Raw genomic sequence first — 24,227 nt, 5'->3', positions numbered from 1 at the left:
CATGAAGGATTCCCTCTACAGTAGGCAGGGCATTCTCAGGGGTGCAATAGAAAGAGACACATAGGAGAGAAGTCTGAGCTATAGTTAAAACTTTGGGAGGCTTTTACCTATTAGGCTAGCAAAGATGTATCCCTATTATGGGCTGTGATGTAGAAACAGTCACTCTCCCCTGTTAATAGGAATGTAAATTAGCAAAAATCTTTTTGGTAGGGCAATTTGGCAAGATATGTTAAAATTTAGATCATGCTGAACCTTTGATCCAACAATTTCATTTCTAGGAATTAATTACACAGATATATTCATGTAAGTATTCAAAGATACAGATGAACAGAGAGTTTGTATAAGATTAAAATTATTCTTTCCTTGAATATTTAGTAGAATTTACCAGTGAGGTCATCTTTGCCTAGAGTTTTCTTTATGGGAAGAGTTTTGAGCATTGATTGATTCAATTTCTTTAATGGCTATAGGTCTGATTAAGTTATAAATTTTATTTTTCTACAAACCAATCTGGGTTTTTACTTTTTAGCAGGAAGGTTAATCCAGATACATGGCCTGCCACATATATCACTTCCTATCACAGCAATGTGGAGTTCAAATCCACACAATTTTAAATACAATTTCATGTTTCAAAAAATGCTTCTGCGGTTTTCATCCTGACTGATCAGGGAGTAAATAAAGTTTCTTTTTTCTTACTAATGCATTTTATTTTCCAGCTATGACATCAACGACCACCACCACTACTTTCACAACTTGCAGCACCACCGGAACCACCAGTAGCTTTGTCTTTGATCTAAATCCACGAACATCAACTGGGATTAATAACACTGTTCCAGTTGGTATTACTTACATGCCTTGTACTTCAACTGTAAAGTAAGCCTATTTATTTGGAAATATGTGTGAGTTTTATTTATCACGTACAAAGCATAATTTGCTTGTATAGCTTTAGAACAGTATTTGAAAGTTAAGTAAATGAGTCAGAGTTGAAAGAGCACTTAGAGAAAGGCTTTCTGAAGCTTAGGAAGTTGAACAGTTAAGAGCACATCTTTGTCTTACTTCTATTATAATTACTATTTTTAATAGTAGCTAACATTTATTGTTCAATTACTTTATGTTTCATAATATGACAGTGGTTTGTAAGCATCATACCATTTAATCCTCACACTAACCCTATGAGTTAGGCACTGTTTTGGTTCCCATTTAATAGATGAGAAAACTGGAACACCAGAAAATTTCATAATCTGCCCCTGGTCATATACTTGGTAATGGTTGAGCCAGGATTAAAATTCAGTCAGTAGAGCTCCAGAGCCTGTATTCTTACAATCTATGCTCTGTTCCTAATTGTTGGTTCGTTAATTAAACTTTTTATTTTGAGAAAATTGTAGATTCACGTGTACTTCCAAGAAATAATACAGGAAACTCTGTCCTTTACCTAGTTTCCCCCAACAATAATACCTTGGAATACTATAGTACAGTATCACATCCAAGATATTGACATGGATACGGTCAAGATACAGAACAGTTCCATCACCACAAGGATCCCTCCTGTTGCCCTTTTGTAGCCACATTCACTAACCTCGCCCCTTTTCTCTGACGCTGTTAAACAATTAATGTTTTCCATTTCTATGATCTTGACATTTAAAGAAATCTTATACAAATAGAATCATACACTATGTGATGTTTGAGGACTTTTTTTTATTTACTAGGCATAATTCCTTAGGGTAAAGTTGTCATGTGCATCAGTAGTTTGTTTTTTTTTTATTTCTGAGTGGTATTCAGTGGTATTGTGGATATGTCATAATTTAACTGTTCATTTGTTGATGGACATCTAAGTTGTTTCCAGTTACTACCTATTATGAATAAAGCTGCTGTGAACATTTGTGTACAGGTTTTTGTGAACGTGTTTCATTTCTCTAGGATAAAATGCCCAAGTGTAGTTGCTAAGTGGTATGTTCATTGCATGTTCATTTTTTTAAGATACTGCCGAGTTGTTTTCCAGAGTCGCTTTGCCTTTTTACACACCCGAGCAGCAATGTGTAAAGGATCCAGCTTGTCAGGATTCTCACCAGGATTTGGTGGTGTCACCATTTTTTTATTTTAGCCCTTCCAATAGATGTGAAGTCATATCTCATTGTGATTTTTAATTTGCATTTCCCTTATGATTAACAATGCTGAACATCTTTTCATGTCTTTGTTTGCCATCAGCATATTCTCTTTGATACAGTATCTGTTCATGCCTTTTGTCTATTTTCTATTTGAATTTGATTTTATATTGTTAACTTTTCAGAGCTTTATATATTCTAGATACCAATCCTTTGTCAGGTAGGTAGTTTATAAATATTTTCTCTAAATCTACAACTTGTCTTTTCATCTTTTTAACAGGGTATTTTGCCAAACAAAAACTTACTGCATGAGGTCTAATCTGTCAAATTTTCCCTTAATAGATCATGCTTTTAGTGGCAAGTTTAAGAGCTCTTTGCCTAACCTAGATTCCAAGTATTTTCTCTATTTTTTTCTAAAAGTTTTATAGTTTTACATTTAAGCTCATGATCCATTTTGAGTTAATTTTTATATGAGGTATGAGTTTTAGATCAAGGTGCATTTTTTTGGTCTATGGATGGCCAGTTTTTCCAGCATCATTTGTTGAAAAGCTATCATCTTCCATTGACTTGCTTTTGTACCTTTGTCAAAAATCATTTGTACATATTTGTGTCAGATGCCTTTTCTGCCTCAGAAAATATTTTAAGATTTTTTTCTTTAGTTTAATGGTGTGGTGAGTTATACTGATTGATTTTCAAATGTTGAACCAGCCCTACATATATAGAATAAATCCCAGTTGGTCATGGTGTAGAATTTTTGTATATGTTTTTGAATTCTGTTTGCTAGTATTTTGCTTGAAAACTTTTGTGTCTTAAGTTCATGGGAGATATTGGTCTTTAGTTTTGCTTCAGTTCTTTTTTTATTCTATCTTTAGATTTGATTTGCAGATAATATTAGCTTCATAAAATGATATGAGAAGTACTCCCTTCTATTTTATAGAAGGTATTGTGTAAAATTTGTTTTAATTCATTAAATACTTGGCAGAATTTTCCAATGAAATCTTTGGGCCTGAATATTTCTTTTTCAGGAGTTTTAAATTACAAATAAATTTCTTTAATTGGTTCTAGAGCTGTTTACTTTATCTGTTTCATTTTTGATGAGTTAAAAAGTATGTAGTTTTCAAGGAATTGCCCTGTTTCTTCTAAGTTGTAGAATCTATGAGTGTAAAGTTGTTCATAGTACTCCCTTTTTGTCCTTTTGATACCTATAGGGATATTCTCCTGTTCGTTTCTGATATTGGTGGTTTGTACCTTTCTTTATCAATTTTATAGATCTTTTCCCCAAGAAGTAGCTTTTGCTTCATTTATTATTCTCTATTGTTTTCATTTTCAATGTTATTGATATCTACTCTTTATTATTTCTTTGTTTCTAATTGCATTGGGTTCATTTTGCTCTAGTTTCTTGAGGTATGAAAGATTATTTATTTGAGACCATTCCTCTTTTCTAATTTAAGCATTTATTGCTTATAGTACCCTTCTCACCACTGCATTAGCTATGTACCATATATTATGTTATGTTGCATTTCCATTTTCATTCAATTCTGTGTACTTTTAGTATTTCCTTTGTGAATTCCTCTTTGACCCATAGAGTATTTGGATGAGTTTTGTTTAATTTCCAAGTATTTGGAGATTTTCCTGTTTTCTTTCTGTCTCATTTTCTAGTTTAATTCCATTGTGGTTAGAGAACATGCTCTGTATGATTTCAGTTCTTTTATATTTGTTTTAGGTTTGTTTTATGGTGAGGATATGGTCTTTTTTTTTTTTTTTGAGGATATGGTCTTTTTTTAGTGGATGTTCCATGGGCACCTGAAAGTTATATTTTCTGCTGTTGAGTGAAATCTTCTGTATGTGTTAGTTAGATCTTGTTGCTTCATTGTATTTTCAGATCTCTATCCTTGCAGCTTTTCTCTCTGAGGCTTCTTTCAGTTGTGTAGAATGGCTTTTTGAAGTCCCCAACTGTAGCTGTGGATTTCTTTATTTATCCTTTGAGCTCTTTCAATTTGCTTTCTATATTTTAAGGCCCTGCAGTTAGGTTGCCTACATGTTTAGGATTATTCACCTTCCTGGTACTTTGATTTCTTTATCATTCTGGTAATTTTCTTTGCTGTGAAATTGACTTTATCTGTTATTAATATAGCCATATCTTTTTCAAAATTCAACTTGCCTGTATATATTTTTCCATCGTTTTACTTCCAACTTATCAACCTATTTGAAGTGAGTTTCTTATAGGCAAGCATATTGATGGATCATAATTTTTATCCACTCTGCCAATCTCTGTCTTTTAGTCTGTATAGTTAGGACATTTACATTTGAGGTAATTATTGATATATTGGGCTTAAATCTGCCATTTTATTAGTTATTTTTTTTCTTTTTTACCTCTCTTTGTTTTTCTCTTTTTGTTAACCTCCTATGGGTTATTCAAACATTTTGTAGGGTTCCATCATTTTCTGTTTATACTGTTTCTGAGTATATTGCTTTGTATAGTTTTCTTACTAACTGCTACGATATAGATATGTCACTTACAACAGTCTAGTTATATTGACATTTTACTGCTTTGCATAAGTGTAGAAACCTTACTTTCATTGTTTCCCTTTACTCTTCTTTTAAGTATAATTGTCTTAACTACTTCCTCCATGTTTATTGAATACCACATTATATGCTGTAACACTTTTTGTTTCAATCATCAAATATGATTTTAAAAACTCATGAATAGTAGACTGGTCTATTATCTTTACCCTTTTTATCCATTTTGGTCTTCTTTCCTTTATGAAGTTCCAGCTCTTATTTTCATTTAGTTTCTGTTTAGCCAGTCTTTAAAGATAGGTTTGATAGTAACACATTCTCTTAAATTTACTTTGCATGAGAGTATTTTTATTTTCCCTCCATTTCTGGAAGGATATTTGCACTCGATTTAGAAATAGTAGCCAGCAATTTTTTTCTTCCAATACTTGAAAAATTCTGTGATACTTTATTTTAGCCTCCATGGTTTAAGATGAAAAGTCTTCTGTCTTTCAAATTGGACTTCCCTTCTAAGTAATGTGATGTTTCTCCCTGGCTGCTTTCAAGATTTTTTCTTTACTTATCTTTCATTTTGGAAATTTAAGGATTGTGTGTCTTAGCACCACAGATTTCTTTGAATTATTCTGTTTGAGATTTGCTAGCTCCTTGAATCTATAGGTTTATGTCGTTTGACAAATTTGGGAAGTTTTCACCTTTATTTTTCAGAATACTTTTTCAATCCAATTTTCTCTTTTCCTCTCTGATGTATTATCCTCTGGTCTACAGATGTTCCCTCTTATTACTGCCCTCCAGGTCTGAGATTTTTTTCATTTTTGTGCCTATTTTCTCTCTGCTGTTGTGTAAATTCTATTGATTTGCTCTCATGTTCACTGATTGTACCCTCTGTCATCTCCATTTAGTATCAAACCATTCAAGTGAGCTTTTTATTTCAGTTACTTTATTTTTTTTTGTTCTATAACTTCCATTTGATTGTTTTTCATAACTTCTATTTCGTTGCTGAAATTTTCTATTTTCCATCTGTCTCTAGAGATTCATAATTGCTTGTTGGAGCATTTTTTTATGGTTGTTTTCAAATTCTTTTCAGATCATTCTAACATCTGATAACTCTCAATGTTGGTATCTGTGGCTTGTCTTTTCTCTTTTAAGTTGTTATTTTCCTGGTCCTTGATATAACAGATTCTTTTCAGTTGTACCCTGGACATTTTATCTATTTTGTTAGGGGAGTTTGGGTACTATTTAAATCTTCTTTCTTCATCAGGTGCAAGGTTTGGGTACATTTGTATGGTCAGCTTCCCACCAGACCCTGCCCACACCACCTGAGCAGAAATGGAGCACTGACTCACACTGCCTCAATGTATATGAGTGGTATGGAATTTCAGGTCCCCCCCAGCCCTGCTAATTCTGCATGAAAGTGGGACAGTGCATCATACCACTTCATTGCCTCTAAGTGGGGATGTAAGCTCAGTTCCCAGCTGGGCCTCCAGGACCCAGAACAAGGGCAAGTGGAGTACTAACTAATGCTACTTAGTAACTGCAGGGTGGAGGCAGAATTTCTGCTTCCTGTTGGACCCCAATGATACAAGAGTAGGGAAGAAGCGGATGTCAACTACTCTTCTCATATCACTTCATTTAACCTCATTGATGCTGAGTTAGTATGGAAGCTGAGCTCCCTACTGGGCCTTGCTGACACAGGTTATGGGGAAAAAGAGGACAGAGTAATGACTAGCCCTGATTTGCCCTGCCTTGTTCAGTCTTGGTTTTTTCAGTGGATGTGGAGGTTAAGCTCTCCACTGAGCCTCCCTGACACCACCCAGGGGTGGTGGGAAGTGGAGTCCTAGCTAGTCCCAACTTGCATTACTTTGTTCAGTCCCGGTGATGCCATGTGGTCATAGAGGTTAGCTCACCATTGGGTCCCACTGACACTGAAGACAAGTGGTAAAGCCTAATGGTAACTAACCCTGTCTCATTGTGCCTTATTAAGTCTTGATCCTGCTGGATGGGGATTTAGGTTCAGCTTGTTACTGAACATTGCTGGAAATACCCTGGTGAGGGGATTAGAACTTCTTCTGGGCAGACAATTAATGATTACCTCTGTCTGGCCCTGCTGACACTGCCCCAGCAGAGGAATCAAGAGCATTGCCTGGTTCTGCCAGTCACAGGATGAAAAATGAGCTACTGGCTCAGCCTAAATGATACTACCTGGCAGGGGAATCAGAGTTCTGCTTGGTTCTGTCCAGTGGAGGGTAGAAGCTCAGCTGCTTACTCAGTTTCATGGATACTGCTGAGACAGGGAATGGATCACTTTGACTAAGTGCTGTAGGAAGAGAGAGTCCTATATCTTTGGCTACATGCACCCAGAATGGAGCTTCCATCATGCTGAGCTAAGGGGACAGAGAGGGAGTAAGCTGTGGCACAAACTTTAGCTGCTCTTACTGTGATTGAGTAAATTTCTCAATAAATCTTTATTTGCTGGATTTCCTTAGGATCATTTCCAAATACTTTGAATGATTGTTTTAAAAATAATCTATTCCATTTGTGATGGTTTTGTTAGAGAGAAGATCTAAAAAACTCCTCGTGTGTTATTTTCTTCTCTAAGTACTCCTATGTTATTGTTTCAATTGTGTGATCATACTGCATCCTTTTTTTTAGAGCAATTGTAACTCTCATGATGAAATGTGGTCAGCTGGAGGATCTGTTAAACAAATGGACCCATGAGTTAGAGGATCAAGAGAAGTACTTTCTTTGCCAGAGCAACCTTTTCAATGCTTGGGACCTTACAGTGATTGAGAATGGTGAGAAGGTAAGAAGATATTCTCATTAACCTACCAGCATTGTGGGAGTATTTTTAGATGAACACAGAATAAATCTGCGTTTTGTGGTTTCTATTCCACTATTGGTAGTCAATTTAAAAATACTTTCCTTAGGTAATAAATATCCTGAATTAGGAAATCTTTCGTATTTGAAGTATGTTTGAGAAAATTAATATTGCTTTAAAATTCCAATGTAAATTCAAATACATGTCTTACTGTATTTTTATTTTCCTTTATAGATTACTGATTTACAAGAAGTGGAAAAAATGAAACAGGATCAGGAAAGGTAGAACCTTAGATTCCCTAGGTTGAAAGATTACAGATCTATATCTATGTCCAGTTTCTTTTCCTTACTATAGTTTATTGACATCTGTTTTGTCACTCCAAATTCCTTTTATTAGCCCTCTGCTGACTTGTTTTTCTCAGGTTGGAAGGAGAATTGGATTTTATCCTGTCACAGCAGAAGGAACTAGAAGATCTCTTGACCCCTTTAAAGGAGTTTGTAAAAAAGGACCACGGAGGGTTTGTTTATCTTCAGCAAGCAAATAATCATGAGAGGATGTAAGTAACTGAATAAAGATCAAGGAATGGGGCAGGACTTTGCTACTAAAAAAAAGAAAAAAGGTGGAGTTGAAAAGCAAGGAATAAAGATTTGTAGAGAAAGACAAGTTCTTATAGTTGCCACTTATCAACTTGCCTATTTCTGTTTATCTTTTTAAGATGATTAAAAATAATGCAATCATTCAGGCAATTTTGGCTTATGGCATTTTGTACATTGTTAATTTCAAGCTTATACATGATCATAGTAAAATTTTTGTCGAGTTTGTTCTTAAATTAGACATACCAGTTTTATGTGTGTGGTGTCATAGTATTGTGGGATATTTATGGTCTCTTATTTATATTGATTCTTTTAAACCTAGTATTAATGCAATGGTTTCACTGATAAATCATTTGCTATTTTAAAGGCAATTTGTTAATCTGTTGACAAACTACGTATCTTTAAAATATTGAATGATTTTTGTCAGTATCTTGAGCTGGATGTATTTTATTTGTGTACCATTCAGTCTTTAACTTTGGGCGAAGTGTTGTCAGTGTTCCCAAAGCAACTTTCTCTTTCTGGAACTCAGATTTGGTAATCAGGCCAAGTAATAAAGTATTGTTAAGAGAACTTGTGTGAATGTGCTATATAAACTAGATTGAGATTAAGCCAGACTCGTTCTATTAGTGGCTTATTAGTGAGTTAAGACTGAGCTTACTTTTAACAGACTTGTAAGTAAACTTTTTTTAGGTGTAGTAAATGTGTTGAGTACAGCTAATTGTATGGACCCTAGTTCTGTTTCTGCTTTTGTATTTCAGCTTTGTGAATCTTTCTTTTCTTTGAATTGCTTTCTATGTATTCTATCATTTTTTAAAAAACTTATGGAGTTACATTTTTGGCCATGAAATCTTAACTAGTTTGAAGAAATAATTGAAACATTAGTTTCTTTTCTATTGTTTTCAGTCTGCTTTACATTGTGATGGAATCTTTACTATAATCTTGAACAATCTCGGTAGCTAATTACCTATAAATACTTTGGAATAAAAAGGTAGTAGATAGCTATCAGTAAATCTAATTTAATCTTTTAATCTTTATAGACATTAAGGATGAAAAATGCTTTGGTCCCTTTAACTCTCATAAACATTCATTGACTAGGTTGTGTGTGTGTGTAAATAGTTTGGGTGGAAATCTTGGGAATTTGCCAACTAATCAATTTGTTGTGAACTTGGCAGATTTATTTACCTTAGATTATTGTGAATCTCATTTCTCAAAACATCTTTTGTTGGTGGATGGAGTATATTTATGTAAGGCTTTACTCTGAAAGTGTATGTATTCAAAATCACTGAAGACATCTCAACACTTATTGAATACTGCAAAATACCAAATAACTTCTCATATATCTAAATATTTCATGGATTTGACACCTAAAGAGAGTTCCTTTGCCTCAGAGCTCCTCAGAGTATTATCCAGAGGGTAAATAGGTGACTGTAAAAATGGCAAAGTGGATAAAAACCTTCACCTATTGAGTCTTGTTAGAATATGGTAATAAGGTCATAAATATTGTATCCATAAAAATGTGCCATTAGTTATAACCAAGACCCGTTAAGAAGGTAAGGGGATTGGGTAAACCCAGTTGGCAGTATTATCTTTGTATAGTAATAGTACATAATGCAGAAAACATTTCTTGTTAATCACTTTATTTTATCTGCCTTTTCAGATACAATTTAGCAGAAAATATAGATGGTCAACTGAAACAAATGACCCAAGATCTCAAGGACATTACTGAGTACCCGAATGCATTTCAAAGTCCTGCTAACACTGACCTGGTGTGTTAACTGCTTTATCTACTTGGACAACCAAGATTTAATATGAAATTAGCATTCTGTGGTTGTTTTAGCTAATCACCTTCTGTCCTCTGCAGTGCTCCTTACCTGACTCTAGAGATGTGAAGCTCTTGGGTGTAGTTAGTGGTGCAGGAAATACTTAAGGACAGAAAAGGTTGTGGGTTTTTTGTGATTATTCCCAGGAGGGTGAAAAAATGACTTTCTTCCCTAAATGTTCAGAATTTTCTCCCATGTTTTTCACATAACTAAATATGTCCCTGTACTTACTTTTCTGTTCACTTACTCATTAGCTAGTTCATCCTTCCTTTTACTTATTTATCTACATATTCATATAATTGTAAGTATGTATGTTTGAGTCCTATAAATATATCCAGGTAATCCTTAATTTATGATTAGGTTATATCTTAAAAGTTTAATGAGTCAAAATAAATATATTTAAGACTTAAAATATATTTTTCCTTAGGAACTTTTTATTGAAGTATAGGTGATACCAACTATACTTCAGGTTTCAGGTCTACAACATAATGATTTAACAGATATCTAAATTACTAAATACTCACTCCAGTACATGTAGTTACCATCTGTCAGCATACAAAGATACAATGTCATTGACTATATAACCCATGCTATACTTTTATCTCTGTAACTAATTTATATTATAATTGGAATTTTGTGCCTCTTTATCCCTTTCACCTATTTCACTCATCCCCCTCTCTCCATCCCTGTGGCAACCACCAGTCTCTTCTCTGTGTCTATGAGTCTATATGTGTTTTGTTCATTTGTTTTGGTTTTTAGATTCCACATGTAACTGAAATCATATAGTATTTGTCTTTTCCTGGCTTATATGGTTATTAGGTTTCCAACTTGCCTCACAGAATCCTATTTAACTCATAATGTAAATGTATTATACATGGGAAGGTACAGCCAAAGCATCTCAATTAGAGAGTTGAGATGTTTTTAATTAATTTGGCCTTGAGGATTTTTTTTCCTTTATCTGTAATTAAAGAGCTTATTTCCTCTACCTTTCCCTATTATCTTAGCAGCTAAATGGAGTCTTCCTTTTCCCCATTTCCACTCCATGGCAGTAATGGTGAGAGCAGTCTCCCACTGTGGAATCTTTGTCAGTTTATTATAATTAGGAGTGGGGCCAGGATCTGGGTAGGTGAGGATGAATGACATATATATAATGGTGATATATACATATAATATATATTATATATTTATATATAAAAATAATATAATATGTATAAATGGTGATTATTCTTGACTAAACTCTTTGTCCAGTTATATACAGATGGTTCTCTTATACACATACCTATTACTAGCTTTTAAAATTATAAACAGACAGCATGGTACAGTTGAGAAAGCATTAGAATTTTGTCACTTAACCTCTCTGAATCCTGACTCCTTTTGCAAAATGTCATGGGTGAACTAAACTATCTTGACCTCCAGCTATAAAAATTATGCTGTTCTCTGTTTTGGGTGAATCTAAAGTTGTACAAAAACAAATATAAATTAGTCTGGGATTACCAGTACTACCATCTCACTTTGTTCACAGAGATGATCAAGAGTGGACAGAATATAGATTTTCTTTTTAACAAAATATTAGATCATCATTGTGATTCCAAAATTCAAAACTGTTTTATTGTAATGGAATTTTGATGCATTGATAAATACATGCAGATTTATAAATGAAGCAGAGTTGATGTCTAGTCTCGCTATGTTGAAATTAATATAACTGAAATGATGTTTTGAACAGAATAAGTAAAAGGAGACTGTAATCCTAACCTTATATTTTTTTCTCTACTTAGCCATGGGTGGATTTATTTTATTTTAGTAGTGGGGAGTAAATGTTTGAGTCTTTTCTTTTTGTTTTTCCTGGCAAGGGTAATTGAGATGTTTAAGATGAGTGAATTAAAGAATAATTGCTGCCTGATAGCAGGACAAAAGAAGCAAAAGATCAGCATCAGTTCATCTATTTTCTCAGGTAGCATAGATCATTGGACAGGAAACTGGTGATAAAACATTTTCTGAACAATAATATTCTTATAGATAATTTATTGTAACCAGGTCAAAAGCTTTGTGGAAGGGGAAAAAGATGGTGGCATGAGAAGTGAGGCAGAAACCTCCTTGCAGGATCACATAAAACACAAAAATACAGCAAATACAACTAATCCTGGAAAAGCAACTCAAAGACTGCAGAACAGACTGCCTAAACCTGGGGAAAAAGAGAAGACATCAGAAAAAAGGGTTAAGTAGCAAAGCCACAATTGGGCAGGATTCAAGTCCTCCCTGCACCCAGCCCACAGGTGGGAAGAAGAGAAATGGAGCAGGGAGGGAGCAGAAGCCCAGGACTGCTGAAAAACCAGCCCTGGAGATCTGCTTCAGGAGCATGAACCCACATTACATGTTGCTCTGGAGATTAGTGGAGTTCGAAAGCAAAGACGGGCAGAATACTGGGAGAGACTGAGATTCCAGCCACTTATGGAGAACAGGTACACACAACCGACCCTCTAGGACAAAAGAAAGGTGGGTAGTTTGAAAGACTTCCCAGCAGCAAGAGAGACACTAAAGGGGCAAAGATTACACAGAGCTCACTGCTCAGGAGAAAGGGCAGATGGACAAAATCTTTTTGGCATACTCAGCCTAGCAGGTTGGAACTCTAAGGAGCTTCAGATACTCCATTCTCCTGGCTGGCAACACAGCTCCAAGGCCCCCCACTGTGGTACACAGCCTGCTGCTCCTTCCTCCCAGCAGGCACCGGTCCCACCCACTTGCTACCACCACCATCGTGCCAGGCCAGCCGAACGGTGACTCTGCCTATGGCAGCTACAGGGTCATAGCACAGAGGCTCCTCCCTGCTCACATGGCCCACTAGACCTGGAAGTGGAGGCAGGTATTACAGCTGAGAGGGCAGGAAACCCTCCCAGCCAAACTCTTTCCTACTGGCAAGCACCAGTTCCACTCGCCTGTGACCCCTGCCTTTACCGCAGGTGCTTGGTAGCTACAGAGAGTAGAGCTGCTGGGTACTAGAGTGTGCCACCTATGTAAAGTTATTATTCCATGGGGAACATTAAAAAATGAAACAACAAGGGAACTTGGTCCGAACAAAATTACAAGAAAAAATGCCAGAAAGAGGGCTTGGTGAAATTGAAATCACCAATCATCTTGATAAAGATTTCAAAATAAAAGTCATAAACATGCTTACAGAGCTACAAAAAAGTCAAGATTTCAGGGAAGACTTTAACAAGGAGAAATGTACGTTGAAAAATACATTATCTGAAATGAAACATAGTAGAGGGATTTAAAAGCAGATGAGATCAGGTAGAGGAGACAGTAAATGAGATAGAAATGAGAGAACAGGAAAACAAGGAAGCTGAGGCACAGAGAGAAAAAGGATCTCTAGGAATAAATGAATAATAAGAGAGCTGTGTGACAAATGCAGTGAAACAATATTCACTTTATAGGGATACCAGAAGAAGAAGAGAGAGAAAAAGATAGAAAGTCTCTTTGAGGAAATAATTGCCGAAAACTTCCCCAATCTGGGGAAGGAAATACTCTCTTAGATAGAGGGTATTATACTCAGTGAAATAAGCCAGGCAGAAAAACACAAGTATCAAATGATTTCACTCATCTCTGGAGTTTAAGAACAAAGAAAAAAACTGAAGGAACAAAACAGCAGCAGACTCACAGAACCCAAGAATGGACTAACAGTTACCAAAGGGAAAGGGACTGGGGAGGATGGGTGAGAAGGGAGGGACAAGGTGGGGGGGAAGAAAGGGGGCATTACGGTTACCATGTATAATGTGGAGGGTGCACGGGGAGGGCTGTATAACAGAAAAGACAAGTAGTGATTCTGTAGCATCTTACTATGCTGTTGGACAGTGACTGGAATGGGGTATGTGGTGGGGACTTGATGATGGGGTGAGTCTAGTAACCATAATGTTGCTCATGTAATTATAGATTAATGATACCAAAAAAAAAAGCCCTGTTATTATGTGCCATTCACCAGGATAGAAAAATAGCAACTGTGTTCAGTAGTATTCATTACTATTTTTACCATTTTGGGGTGGGAGATGTGAGAGACTAATATCTAAAATTTAAGCAAGTCCATATTAATGAATATAAGATATTCAGTCACATTTTCTTTCAAAAACTCATTGTTCCTTATACAAATTATGTTTTCAATTTTTATATTAAAATACACTAAAATTCTGTTTTCATTATGTACCATTCTTTTAAGTCTGGTTTTCATTTCCTCTTGTTTTCAGTATTATCCTGGTCTTTGCTCAAATATTTATCAAAAGTTCTTAAATTTTAAAAATAAATGTTCAGTATTTTTCATTAAAATTAGTACATATGCTTGTTTGTTGTATTGATATGCTTGGAAAATAGGGAAATTTGTAAAGAAAGTTTTATCACCCATATTACCAGTACTCTGTTAATGGTGTATTTCTTTCAACTCTTCACTGTGCTGGTTAAAATACCTCTTTTGTTTGAAAAAGCATTGGAAACTTGCCTATATAATGCTTTTTTTTTCTGTCTTTATTTAATATCCTTTCATGTTTTCCTAAAATTTTATCCATTCTTTGAAAACATGGTTATATTGACTCTATAATATCTCATTAAAGGTGACTTTACCATAATATATTTAATCGTGCTTTTATTGATACAGATATTGGTTCCAGTTTTTTGCCATTATAGAATTGCCCTATAGTAACTAGTAATGTGTTTTTTTTGTATCATTAATCTACAATTACATGAGGAACATTATGTTTACTAGACTCCCCCCATCACCAAGTCCCCCCCACAAACCTCATTACAATCACTGTCCATCAGCGTCGTAAGATGCTGTAGAATCACTACTTATCTTCTCTGTGTTGCACAGCCCTCCCCGTGCCCCCCGCCACATTATACATGGTAATTGTAATGCCCCCTTTCTTCCCCTCCCCTTCCCCCCCCCCTTATCCCTCCCTTCCCACCCATCCTCCCCAGTCCCTTTCCCTTTGGTAACACCAGTAATGTTTTGATTTGATTATTTCCTCTGGATATGTTTCTAGAAGTAGAATATATGGAGTTAAAAGGTGTGAATATCTTAAAAATTTTGATATATATTATAAAAATTTGCATTTTGAAGGGTTGAGTCAGTTTATATTGCTATAGGCTTTATGTGAATGTACTTGTTTCCCCCACAACCCTTGAAAACTGAGTATTATCATTTATTAAAAATCACTGGTTTGGAAATCTTGCTTTTTGTGACAACATGTTAGACCTTGAGAGCATTATGCTAAGTGAAGTAAGTCAGACAATAAAAGACCAATACCATATGATCTCACTTATGTGTGGAATTTAAAATAAAAAAACAGAAAAGCTCAAGCTCATGGATACCTTGAACAGATTGTTGGTTGCTAGAGGCGGGGGGCACAAGAGGTACAAACTTCCCATTATAAAATAAGTCATGGGGATATGCTGCACAGCATGGTGACTATAGTTAATAATACTGTATTGCATATTTGAAAATTGCTAAGAGATTAGATCTTAAAAGTCCTCATCAAAAGAAAAAAGGTTTTTTTCTAACTGTATGGTGATACTTTCTAACTAAGCCCTTATGGTGATCATTTTGTAACATATACAAACATCTAATCATGTACATCTGAAACTAATATAATGTATGTGAGTTAAACCTCATTTTTAAAATGGCTAATTTGGTTGAGAAAAATTTATATTTAAGGTTTTTTATATGAATTTCTTGTGAAATGTCTCTTAGTGCTCTCTACTTACATTTTGTACTGTAATAGTTTCTTATTTAATTGTAGGAATCAAATTCTTGACTGTTACAAAATAATTAGATTGCTCTGATATATAGACATAATGAACATTACAAATATGAAATAGCAAAAAGGAGCTATTTATCTTTAGCACTCAGTCCATTTCTTACCAGAAAAACATGAAAACCCATTTCCTAATTTAAAATTTTTATGCTTTTTTTTTGTTCTCCATATCATCATAATAATAATCTAAAACTCTTGTGTATGTTTTTAGCTCTATCAGATCTGCAGAATTCTGAATGCTTATATGAGCTCTCTACAGTGGATTAATCAGAATTCAGGTAGGAGTTTGTATGCCAAAATATCTGTATTGCAAGTAGAAAATGTGATATAAATCAGGTTTTGTATACCATGATCACACTCAAATAAGAGCTTAGTTGTAGGGGTGTTGCTTAACTCATGGTATGTCTATGTTAATTCTGAAGAACCATAATTGCTTATTTTTATACAGTGAAACAGGAAGGATAAACTAGAAACTAATCAAAATAGGGGGTATATGGGAACAGGGTAGAGGAGGTAGGGATAGAAGCAGAACTTTACTTGAGTATACCTTTTAATAGAGTTTTGATTTTGGGGCCATGTAAAAGTATAAATACTCAAAAATTATAATTAAGCCAAAAATAATGGTAAGAATGATAAATGTTAAAATTAAATATAAACTAAAACCAAACAAGCTTATATAACTAATGTATCACATAATCATGCAGTTCAGGTAACTTTTGAACATAATATTCTTGACAGTGCATACTTATTAGGATGTAATCTTAAAGATGAACTGCAAAGAAATCTCAAACTTTCTTAATAAGTTTATTGTTAGTTTCACAAGTATACTATATATACATATGTATACATACATATATGTAGTATAATAATATTACTGCCATTTTCTATGTTATAGGATGAAACAAATGCATAAGTATATTAGTGATAATGGAAACCAAGATTTTCATTGAAAGATGAGATATATTTTTCCTTTTCTTCTTTTATATTTGTATTACAAATTTGAGTTGCAAATATTAGTATGAATTCCTATTCCCTTGTTCTGTATGTGTGAAGGGCTAAGAAGCAATGACAGACACTCCAGTAGCAATCCAGCATTTAGATCTTGGTTTCTAATTACCATTCCCATTTAAAGGAATCAAGGCTTCTTGGGGAAAACCTGATTTCAGGTATCAGGCAGGGAAAGTACAGAGTGGGTTGGGACATTTATGCTGGAAAACAGAGATTCCTTAAAGACTAACAAGTTTCTGTTAGGACACAAGTTTGTGATTGAATGGGCTTCTGCTAGCCAAATTAGGATGGTTTGAATATCCAAAAGAATAATGATAGTAATGGATTATGATACACATTGAGGGGGAAAAAAACCCATGAGTCCCAGTGATCGTCCAAAATAAAAAGAGAGAAACAGGCAGTATAGGGAAAAGTCTTTGTAGAAGCATGCCATCTAATAATTGTAGAAGGCCCAGTAGAATTAGAAAACCACCATTAAAACAATTTTATTAAGCTTACCCTGATTTTGAATACCCTGTCTCATTCATAAAATATTGCAACTGTCAGTCATTTCCTGGCAGAAAAAAACATACTAGTAGGAAATGAATCAAATACAGACTACAAGTTACTGAATTATTTTTTTAAGGTATAATAAGGAATATTTATTGAGGTATAATTTACATGCCATGAAAATGGGTGACCATTTTCATTGTACAGTTTAGTGAGGAAGTCACCATTTTGTAGCCCCAGCATAATGATTGATTCAGGCAAAGGACATAAATGAATGCTAAAACCACTGAGTTTAATATTGTGGGTGAGCAGGATATTTATGGTTCCAGAGGTATCATTCCACAGGTTACTTAAAAATTATAAAGGAGAAAATAAGCATTTACAACAGAGCTATCTAACAAGTACCACTTTAATCAAGTGATCAAATTTAATATCACCAATAGTGGGATATCTTTACACTGTGTGCCTCTTGATCTGACATAAGAAGTGCACAATATCACATATGTAGTATACTTACCAAAAATGTTTAACCTGAATCTTATCATAAGCAAATCATCAGACGTTCTACATGGGAGACATTCTGAAAGATCATGGTAGTATTCTTGCCAAAAATGTTTAACTGAACTGAGTCAGATGACAGAGAAATTACCACACAGTCCATGTGATGCACTGTGAAAGACAATTGACTTAGACTCTTGAAAGTTAGTCATGGAAAACAAAAGAATATACAACAAAAAAATTAAGGGGATTGTCTTAGATTAAAAGAAACATAACAATCAAGTCTGCCATTTTAACTTTGATTAGATACTGAATCAAAACCAAGAAGACTACATTTCTTTGGTCCTTTCCTTGCTTGCTTTTTCTTTCCTTTATTATTAAGGTACAATTAACATATAACATTACATTAGTTTCAGGTGTACAACATAATTTGTACACACTGCAAAATGATAACCATAATAAGTCTAGTTTCCAACCATCAACGTACAAAGTTACAAAAATTCTTTTCTCATGCTGAGTATTTTTAGTATTTACTCTCTTGGCAGTTTTCAAGTACACACTGAAATATTATTGGCTATAGTCCCCATGCTGTACATTATATCTCCATGACTTAACTGGTTATGGGAGCTTACTGTGTGTAGGACAGAGAGGGAAAGACAAAAGGGTCATTAGTTTCAAAAGGGAACTATTAAATTGGGTCTAGAGAAGGCAGTTCCAGGCAAATTATCGTTGAAAACCACTGACCTAGAGAGGGTGCAAGAACAGCTGATATGTGGGAGAATGTCAGTGGCTAGAAAACACGGAGGAATGAGGTTATACAGTTTGACCCCATTGTCTTCGTGTTGCATATATTTTCCTACAATGAACAATGCTTCTTAGATAGGGTTGGTGGGGGGTGTCAAAATGTAATTAGGGCTGTAAAGAAATATTATGGTGATTTTTTTTTCTCTTGGCTGGTATTCTCTTTGTCATAAATGAACTCTCAAGGCTCTCAGCTACTGTTTTCCTGCTAATAAAATTAAGGTTGTTAGTGCTGCAAAGGACTTTATATAAATGAAGAAAGTGTGGCCCAGAGAGGTTAAATGACTTCCTTATGAACACACAACTAATTAGTGGTAGAGCTAGGGCTAGAATCCAAATTTCCTAATTATCAGAACAGTATTCATTCTACTGGTATTCTCTTAAAATAATTTTAATGTAAGCATCACCGATATAAAAATAAATTTTAATCCTGTACCTACCAGTACAGGACAAGGGGTTTTCAAAGTATGGTAATGGTAGTACGTTGGGTAGGATGTACGTTCTAGGTGTCTGGGTAAAGTTCTCAGTTAATACAGGGTTAAAAATGTAAGACAATTCAGAGTATTGGCTCCTTGGAGTTATTTTTCTGCTGAAAATTCAGTTGAGCTGGAGAGGCAGTGAGATCTCATACAGGTTCTCAGTTGAGACAAGGGAGGCCATGATGAAGACTGGGATAAAACCTGTTAATTCCTGATGCTGTGGGCTCCTTTTTTTGCTCTTTCCACCCAAGGAACCTTTCCTTTTCATATCAGGACATGATATGATCAAGTAATGGAGAATAGCAGTTTAATTATGGTAAGAGGTTTTTTGTTGTTGGTTTATTTTGCATTTTAATAGTTAAGGGAATCATGTCTATTGAAAAGGTCTATGGACTGAGAAGTTTTAAGGTTAAATTTCTTAATGAGTCTATTCACATCCAAGCAATAGTTATAGGAAAACTAATATATGTATTATGTTAACACTATAAACAATATATTTTTTACTAATGATCAATCCATAGATTTTTTAAAGTCACAATATGTATTTTTAAAAGTTTCTGGAAAATGTTTTTATGACTTAATATCTTTAACATCATGACAATTTTTTTTATTATGTAACATACCACTGTTAAGCTAATGGGATCATGTATTTAACTTAAAAAGTCAGCTTATCTTTAAAAGTGACTTGGAAATCATACATTATACTTTAAATATATTAAAATATTACAATGTCCAATCACATTTTCAATATTCATGAATAGGGTATAGAGAAATAGGCCCCTTTCTTCCTCTAACCTACACAGAACCTACTGTGATGGGATTGAACTAGAAAGGAGGCAGAGTTGAGTATTGAATTAGGGAGTGTCTGAACATGTGCTGGTATTGACCAGTTCTCAAATTTTATATTTATCCATTGTTAAACACTATGCCTTTTTTTCTCCTGATTAGTATAGATAATTGAGAGTTAATTGCAACTATAGTCAAATACCAATTCCCTCTCTTGTCTTTCTCTTTGTAAAAATTTACAGCCTTGTTTTGAAGTTAGCTCGATGGCAATTCTGCAGTCACACATCTGTCTTCTGAGTTGGCAGTCATTGCAACTGCAGCAACTCCAACTCTTTTGGGACCCCTTATGACAGAGTTAGCAATTGGTCTGAGCCAATTTGTTATTCATTTAAAATATATGGAGCTATTCTTCTCTTAGAGGAGGGAGGTAGGGCTGAAGGATGGGTGTTTTCTGTTTCTTCATATACCAAACCATTGTCATGTCCATTAATATTTATCAAACACCACAATAAAGGAGTAAGCAGTGGAAAAATCTTATACTTCTCATTATTTTAAAGTTCCTTGAATATTTTCATGGCATTTTGCTTCTTTCATGAAGTATTCCAAAGCTTCATGGCTACAGTATATTTCATCCATGATCATTACAGTCTCATGGGTTATAACCCCATAATTATTTAATAGCTACTCACAACATTAAGACTGCTAGTTAGGGCCGAAAGAAAAGAATCCTTTGATTAACTAAAAATGCCATGATATTTCCAACAGAATCCCATTAGTACTGATCTATGAGCACCATTTTTTTTCATGTTAAACATTCATAGTTGTCTAGTGTGGTGTAACTAACTCTTGCATAAAATGCCTTCACAATCATTTTAGAGAAGCAGCTTTTTGTGTTACGTAGTAATCACATTTCACTTTTATCCAATGCTAATATTTATTGTTTGAGGTGATTATTTTAAATTAGATTTTTGGGGGTTTATTTTTTAAAGCTTTTTAAAAAATAGAAGTATATGACAAATATTACTTTCAGATGTATAACACAATGATTTGATATTTGTATACATTGAGAAATGATTGCCACAGTAAGTCTCCTTAACATGTTTCCTTAGTTACCAAAATTTTTTTTCTTGTGATGAGAACTTTCAAGATCTACTCTCTTAGCAACTTTCAAGTATGCAATACAGAATTATTAAGCATAGTCGCCATGCTGTATTTTTTTAAAAAGCTTTCATCCAAATAAATGCTTCACAAATATTTTTATTAATTACTTTAAGCTCTCTCCTATCTGAAGAGAATCAAATGCTGAGATGCCAAAAGATGCCTTTGAATTCCAATTTAAAAAGTCGTCTTCTTTCATTTTCTGAAATAGAATCTGATTTACTGATTGAAGTGCTTTCTTTCACCTCTTTTTCTTAAATACTTTGGCAAATCTTGGTGACATTGGTTGATAGGTGAGGTCATCTGTTGTGTTCTACTTAAGTTACTTGAGAAGCAGATACTCTTGATCTGCCAGGGATGTGGCAATAACACAAAGACTCATTTTAAAGGTTTTTTAAGCTCAACAAGACAGGAACCACATCTTCTCATTGCAGTTAATTGAGAGGTTATTTTGTCTTTTCATTGTTTAATGAACTATTTGCTCATCTCTGCTCCCCTTTACAGACGAAATAGATTCATTGTCACACCATTGTTCTTTGATTCTGAAGGATCTCTGTAGCTTTGATTAGAGTCCTAAAATTAACAAATGATCAAGTCTTCAGCTCCTGTTAGGTAAGAGTATGATGGTTAACATCCTCAGAGCTTCACTTCCCAAACTTCCTTTTCTGTATGTAAATCCAGATTTGAAATACACACAATGCATCTGCAAAATTAGATTTCTTACTAATCCTGCTTATGTACATTTTGTGCCCAAGTGAATTTCCTCAAGCTGGAGAAATTCCCCAGATGAATTATATGTAACATGATTTAAATCACTCCCAAATAGCAAAATTTATAGTTTGTGAAATACACAGATTTTTCTCCAAAGCAGTTTTCTTCCTGTTAGTGATTAAAAATTATACTGGAGACTTGCTATAATGCTGTTTTTGGGTCCATGCTCTATGGCTACCTCATAGGTAAAATGGCCTGATAGTATTTCACCAATGAAGTCTCCCCAGATGGGATTCAGATAGGCCTGACTTATTTTGAGCACTTCAGTATTTGAAGGGACCGCAGATAATGTTATGCTGTGGTACCAACTATTAATAGCTCAGCATACTACTTTTAATTTAAAATGTTTACAGCATTTAACAAACACGTGCACTACCACAGAAAAACCACCTTTAGATGGGAGTCTGAAGGTACCAGTCCTAGTATCAGTTGTCTTTAACTTTGGCCTTTGGGAAGCTACTGAACCTTCTTGAGTTTTTAATCTCTCCTTCCTAGGATATCATGGGACTCAATAAGGTAATACACATAGGCATTTCGAAAACTAAAGCGCTAAATAAACAGAAGGTGTTCTTTTAGATGCAAGGCAAAACCGCGGAGTAGTTGTGACTCTATAAATACAAAGCACCTACTGGGTGCAAAGGCACTGTGTGACTCAGTGTAGGAGGCATACACATTTATGGCGTGAACCTCTGCCTTGAACAGGCTCAGTGTGCGGGGTGGGTGAGGGGCACTAAAAAAAGAGAAACCTAATTTTTAGTTAATTTCCTGGAAGAGGTAGAATTTGAAATGTGACCTGAATAGTAAGTAGTATTTCAACAAGATGACTATCTGAAAACCACTTAAGATGTAATGTAATAATTCTAGTATCTTGTTCTCCTCCCCACCCCGCCCAAGAATTCAGGATACCTTTATCATCTTTTCTTTTTATAATTTTTCTTGAAACGTGCTTTTCATTAATTTTGTGTGAAGGATTAGTGCTATACACAAGCAGAGTGTCTTGTCATCACCACCTTAATTTATCAGTAATAAGACCAGGGTGAGAATTCTCATGTCAGAGATGAGAGCTTTGTACAACTCTAGGAACACTGTTCTTCCTTCCCATCAGACCAGTTAGCATTATGAATTCAAGTATATTTATTTGGAGTGTTACTTTAATTTTTTATACTGGGAATCTTAAAAGTAGCTATGACAAGCGAGGAAACTGTGTTCTTTTCCTACCCCACCCCCTCTCCCTCTCTCCTTGTGTCTCTATTTCCCCTACCCCACCTTCCTATCTCTTTGTTCCCCTATCTGAATGAGAAATAAACCTGAATCATACTAAGCTCCTGAGTGATTCCTCACACTTTATTTTTCTACATCAAGATTGCTTTAGCTTTTAAAGTTCCTTTGCCTTTTCATAAAAATTTGCTGGATTTGATGAGAATTACAGTAAACCTATAGATGAATTTGGGGAAGTATTGATATCTTTACTATGTTGAGCCTTCCCATCCGTTAACTTGGTATGTCCCAATATTTATTTAGGTCTTCTATAATTTTTTTCACCAGCATTTTATAATTTTCAGAACCCACAATCATGTACATGTTTTGGTTTTGTTAGACTTATACCTAAGTATTTCATTTTATTTATAGTGGTTATGAATGGTATGGTATTTTAAATTTTGGGTTCTACTTGTTTATTGTGAGTAGATAAAAATGCAATTAATTTACATATGTTGATCTTGCATGTTGCTGAACTTCTTAGTTCTAGGAGGGTTTTTTTCTTTTTTTATTCCATGGGATTGTCTACATAGGTGGTTACATCATCTGCAAATAGGGACAGTTTTATTTCTTCCTTTCCAATATGTATGCCATCTATTTCTTTTTCTTACACTGCACCAACTAGAACTTCTAGTACTATGTTGAATAAGAATGAAGAGAACAGACATCTTTCTTTGTTTCTGAGTTTATATGGAAAGCCTTCAGCCTTTCACTTTAATATTAGCTATAGGCTTGATGTTAGCTATAAGTATTTTTGTAGATGTTCTTTATCAACTTGAGATAATTCTACTCTGTTTCTGACTTGCTGAAAATTTTAATCATGAATGGGTACTGGATTTTTGTCAAATGCTTTTCCTGCATCAGTTGATATAATCATGTGATTTTTTCTCTTTCACTTGTTGATATGGTGGATTACATTAGTACAGTTTTTTTTGGTATCATTAATGTACAATTACTTGAACAACATCATGGTTACTAGACTCCCCCTATTATCAAGTATCCCCAACATACCCCATTACAGTCACTGTCCATCAGCGTAGTAAGATGCTATAGAATCATTTCTTGTCTTCTCTGTATATACCACCTTTCCCGTGTTTCCCCCCTTCAACCTTATGTGTGCTAATCGTAATGCCCCTTTTTCCCCCTTATCCCGCCCTTCCCACCCATCCTCCCCAGTCCCTTTCCCTTTGGTAACTGTTAGTCCATTCTTGGGTTCTGTGTTTCTGCTGCTGTTTCATTTCTTCAGTTTTTCTTTGTTCTTATACTCCACAGATGAGTGAAATCATTTGATACTTGTCTTTCTCCGCCTGGCTTATTTCACTGAGCATAATACCCTCTAGC

General features: G+C 34.7%; 1 protein-coding gene across 4 annotated transcripts in view; it reads left to right on the top strand.

Annotated features, from left to right (window-relative positions):
• The window catches only part of NUP62CL (nucleoporin 62 C-terminal like), a 67,040-nt gene that overhangs the window by 33,355 nt on the left and 9,458 nt on the right, over positions 1 to 24,227 (top strand). For 3 of the 4 annotated variants that reach the window (XM_017640368.3, XM_017640364.3, XM_073227626.1), the window contains 6 exons: positions 714 to 870; positions 7,266 to 7,416; positions 7,666 to 7,712; positions 7,853 to 7,987; positions 9,682 to 9,790; positions 15,851 to 15,917. In XM_017640368.3, the coding sequence (XP_017495857.1) occupies positions 714 to 870; positions 7,266 to 7,416; positions 7,666 to 7,712; positions 7,853 to 7,987; positions 9,682 to 9,790; positions 15,851 to 15,917 (666 nt within the window). The remainder of the gene's footprint in view (positions 1 to 713; positions 871 to 7,265; positions 7,417 to 7,665; positions 7,713 to 7,852; positions 7,988 to 9,681; positions 9,791 to 15,850; positions 15,918 to 24,227) is intronic. The other variant, XM_017640367.3, reaches the window with a different exon arrangement.

This window comes from Manis javanica, chromosome X (assembly GCF_040802235.1).
Source record: "Manis javanica isolate MJ-LG chromosome X, MJ_LKY, whole genome shotgun sequence".
Lineage (NCBI taxonomy): Eukaryota > Metazoa > Chordata > Mammalia > Pholidota > Manidae > Manis > Manis javanica.
This window is presented reverse-complemented; position numbering and strand designations above follow the sequence as displayed.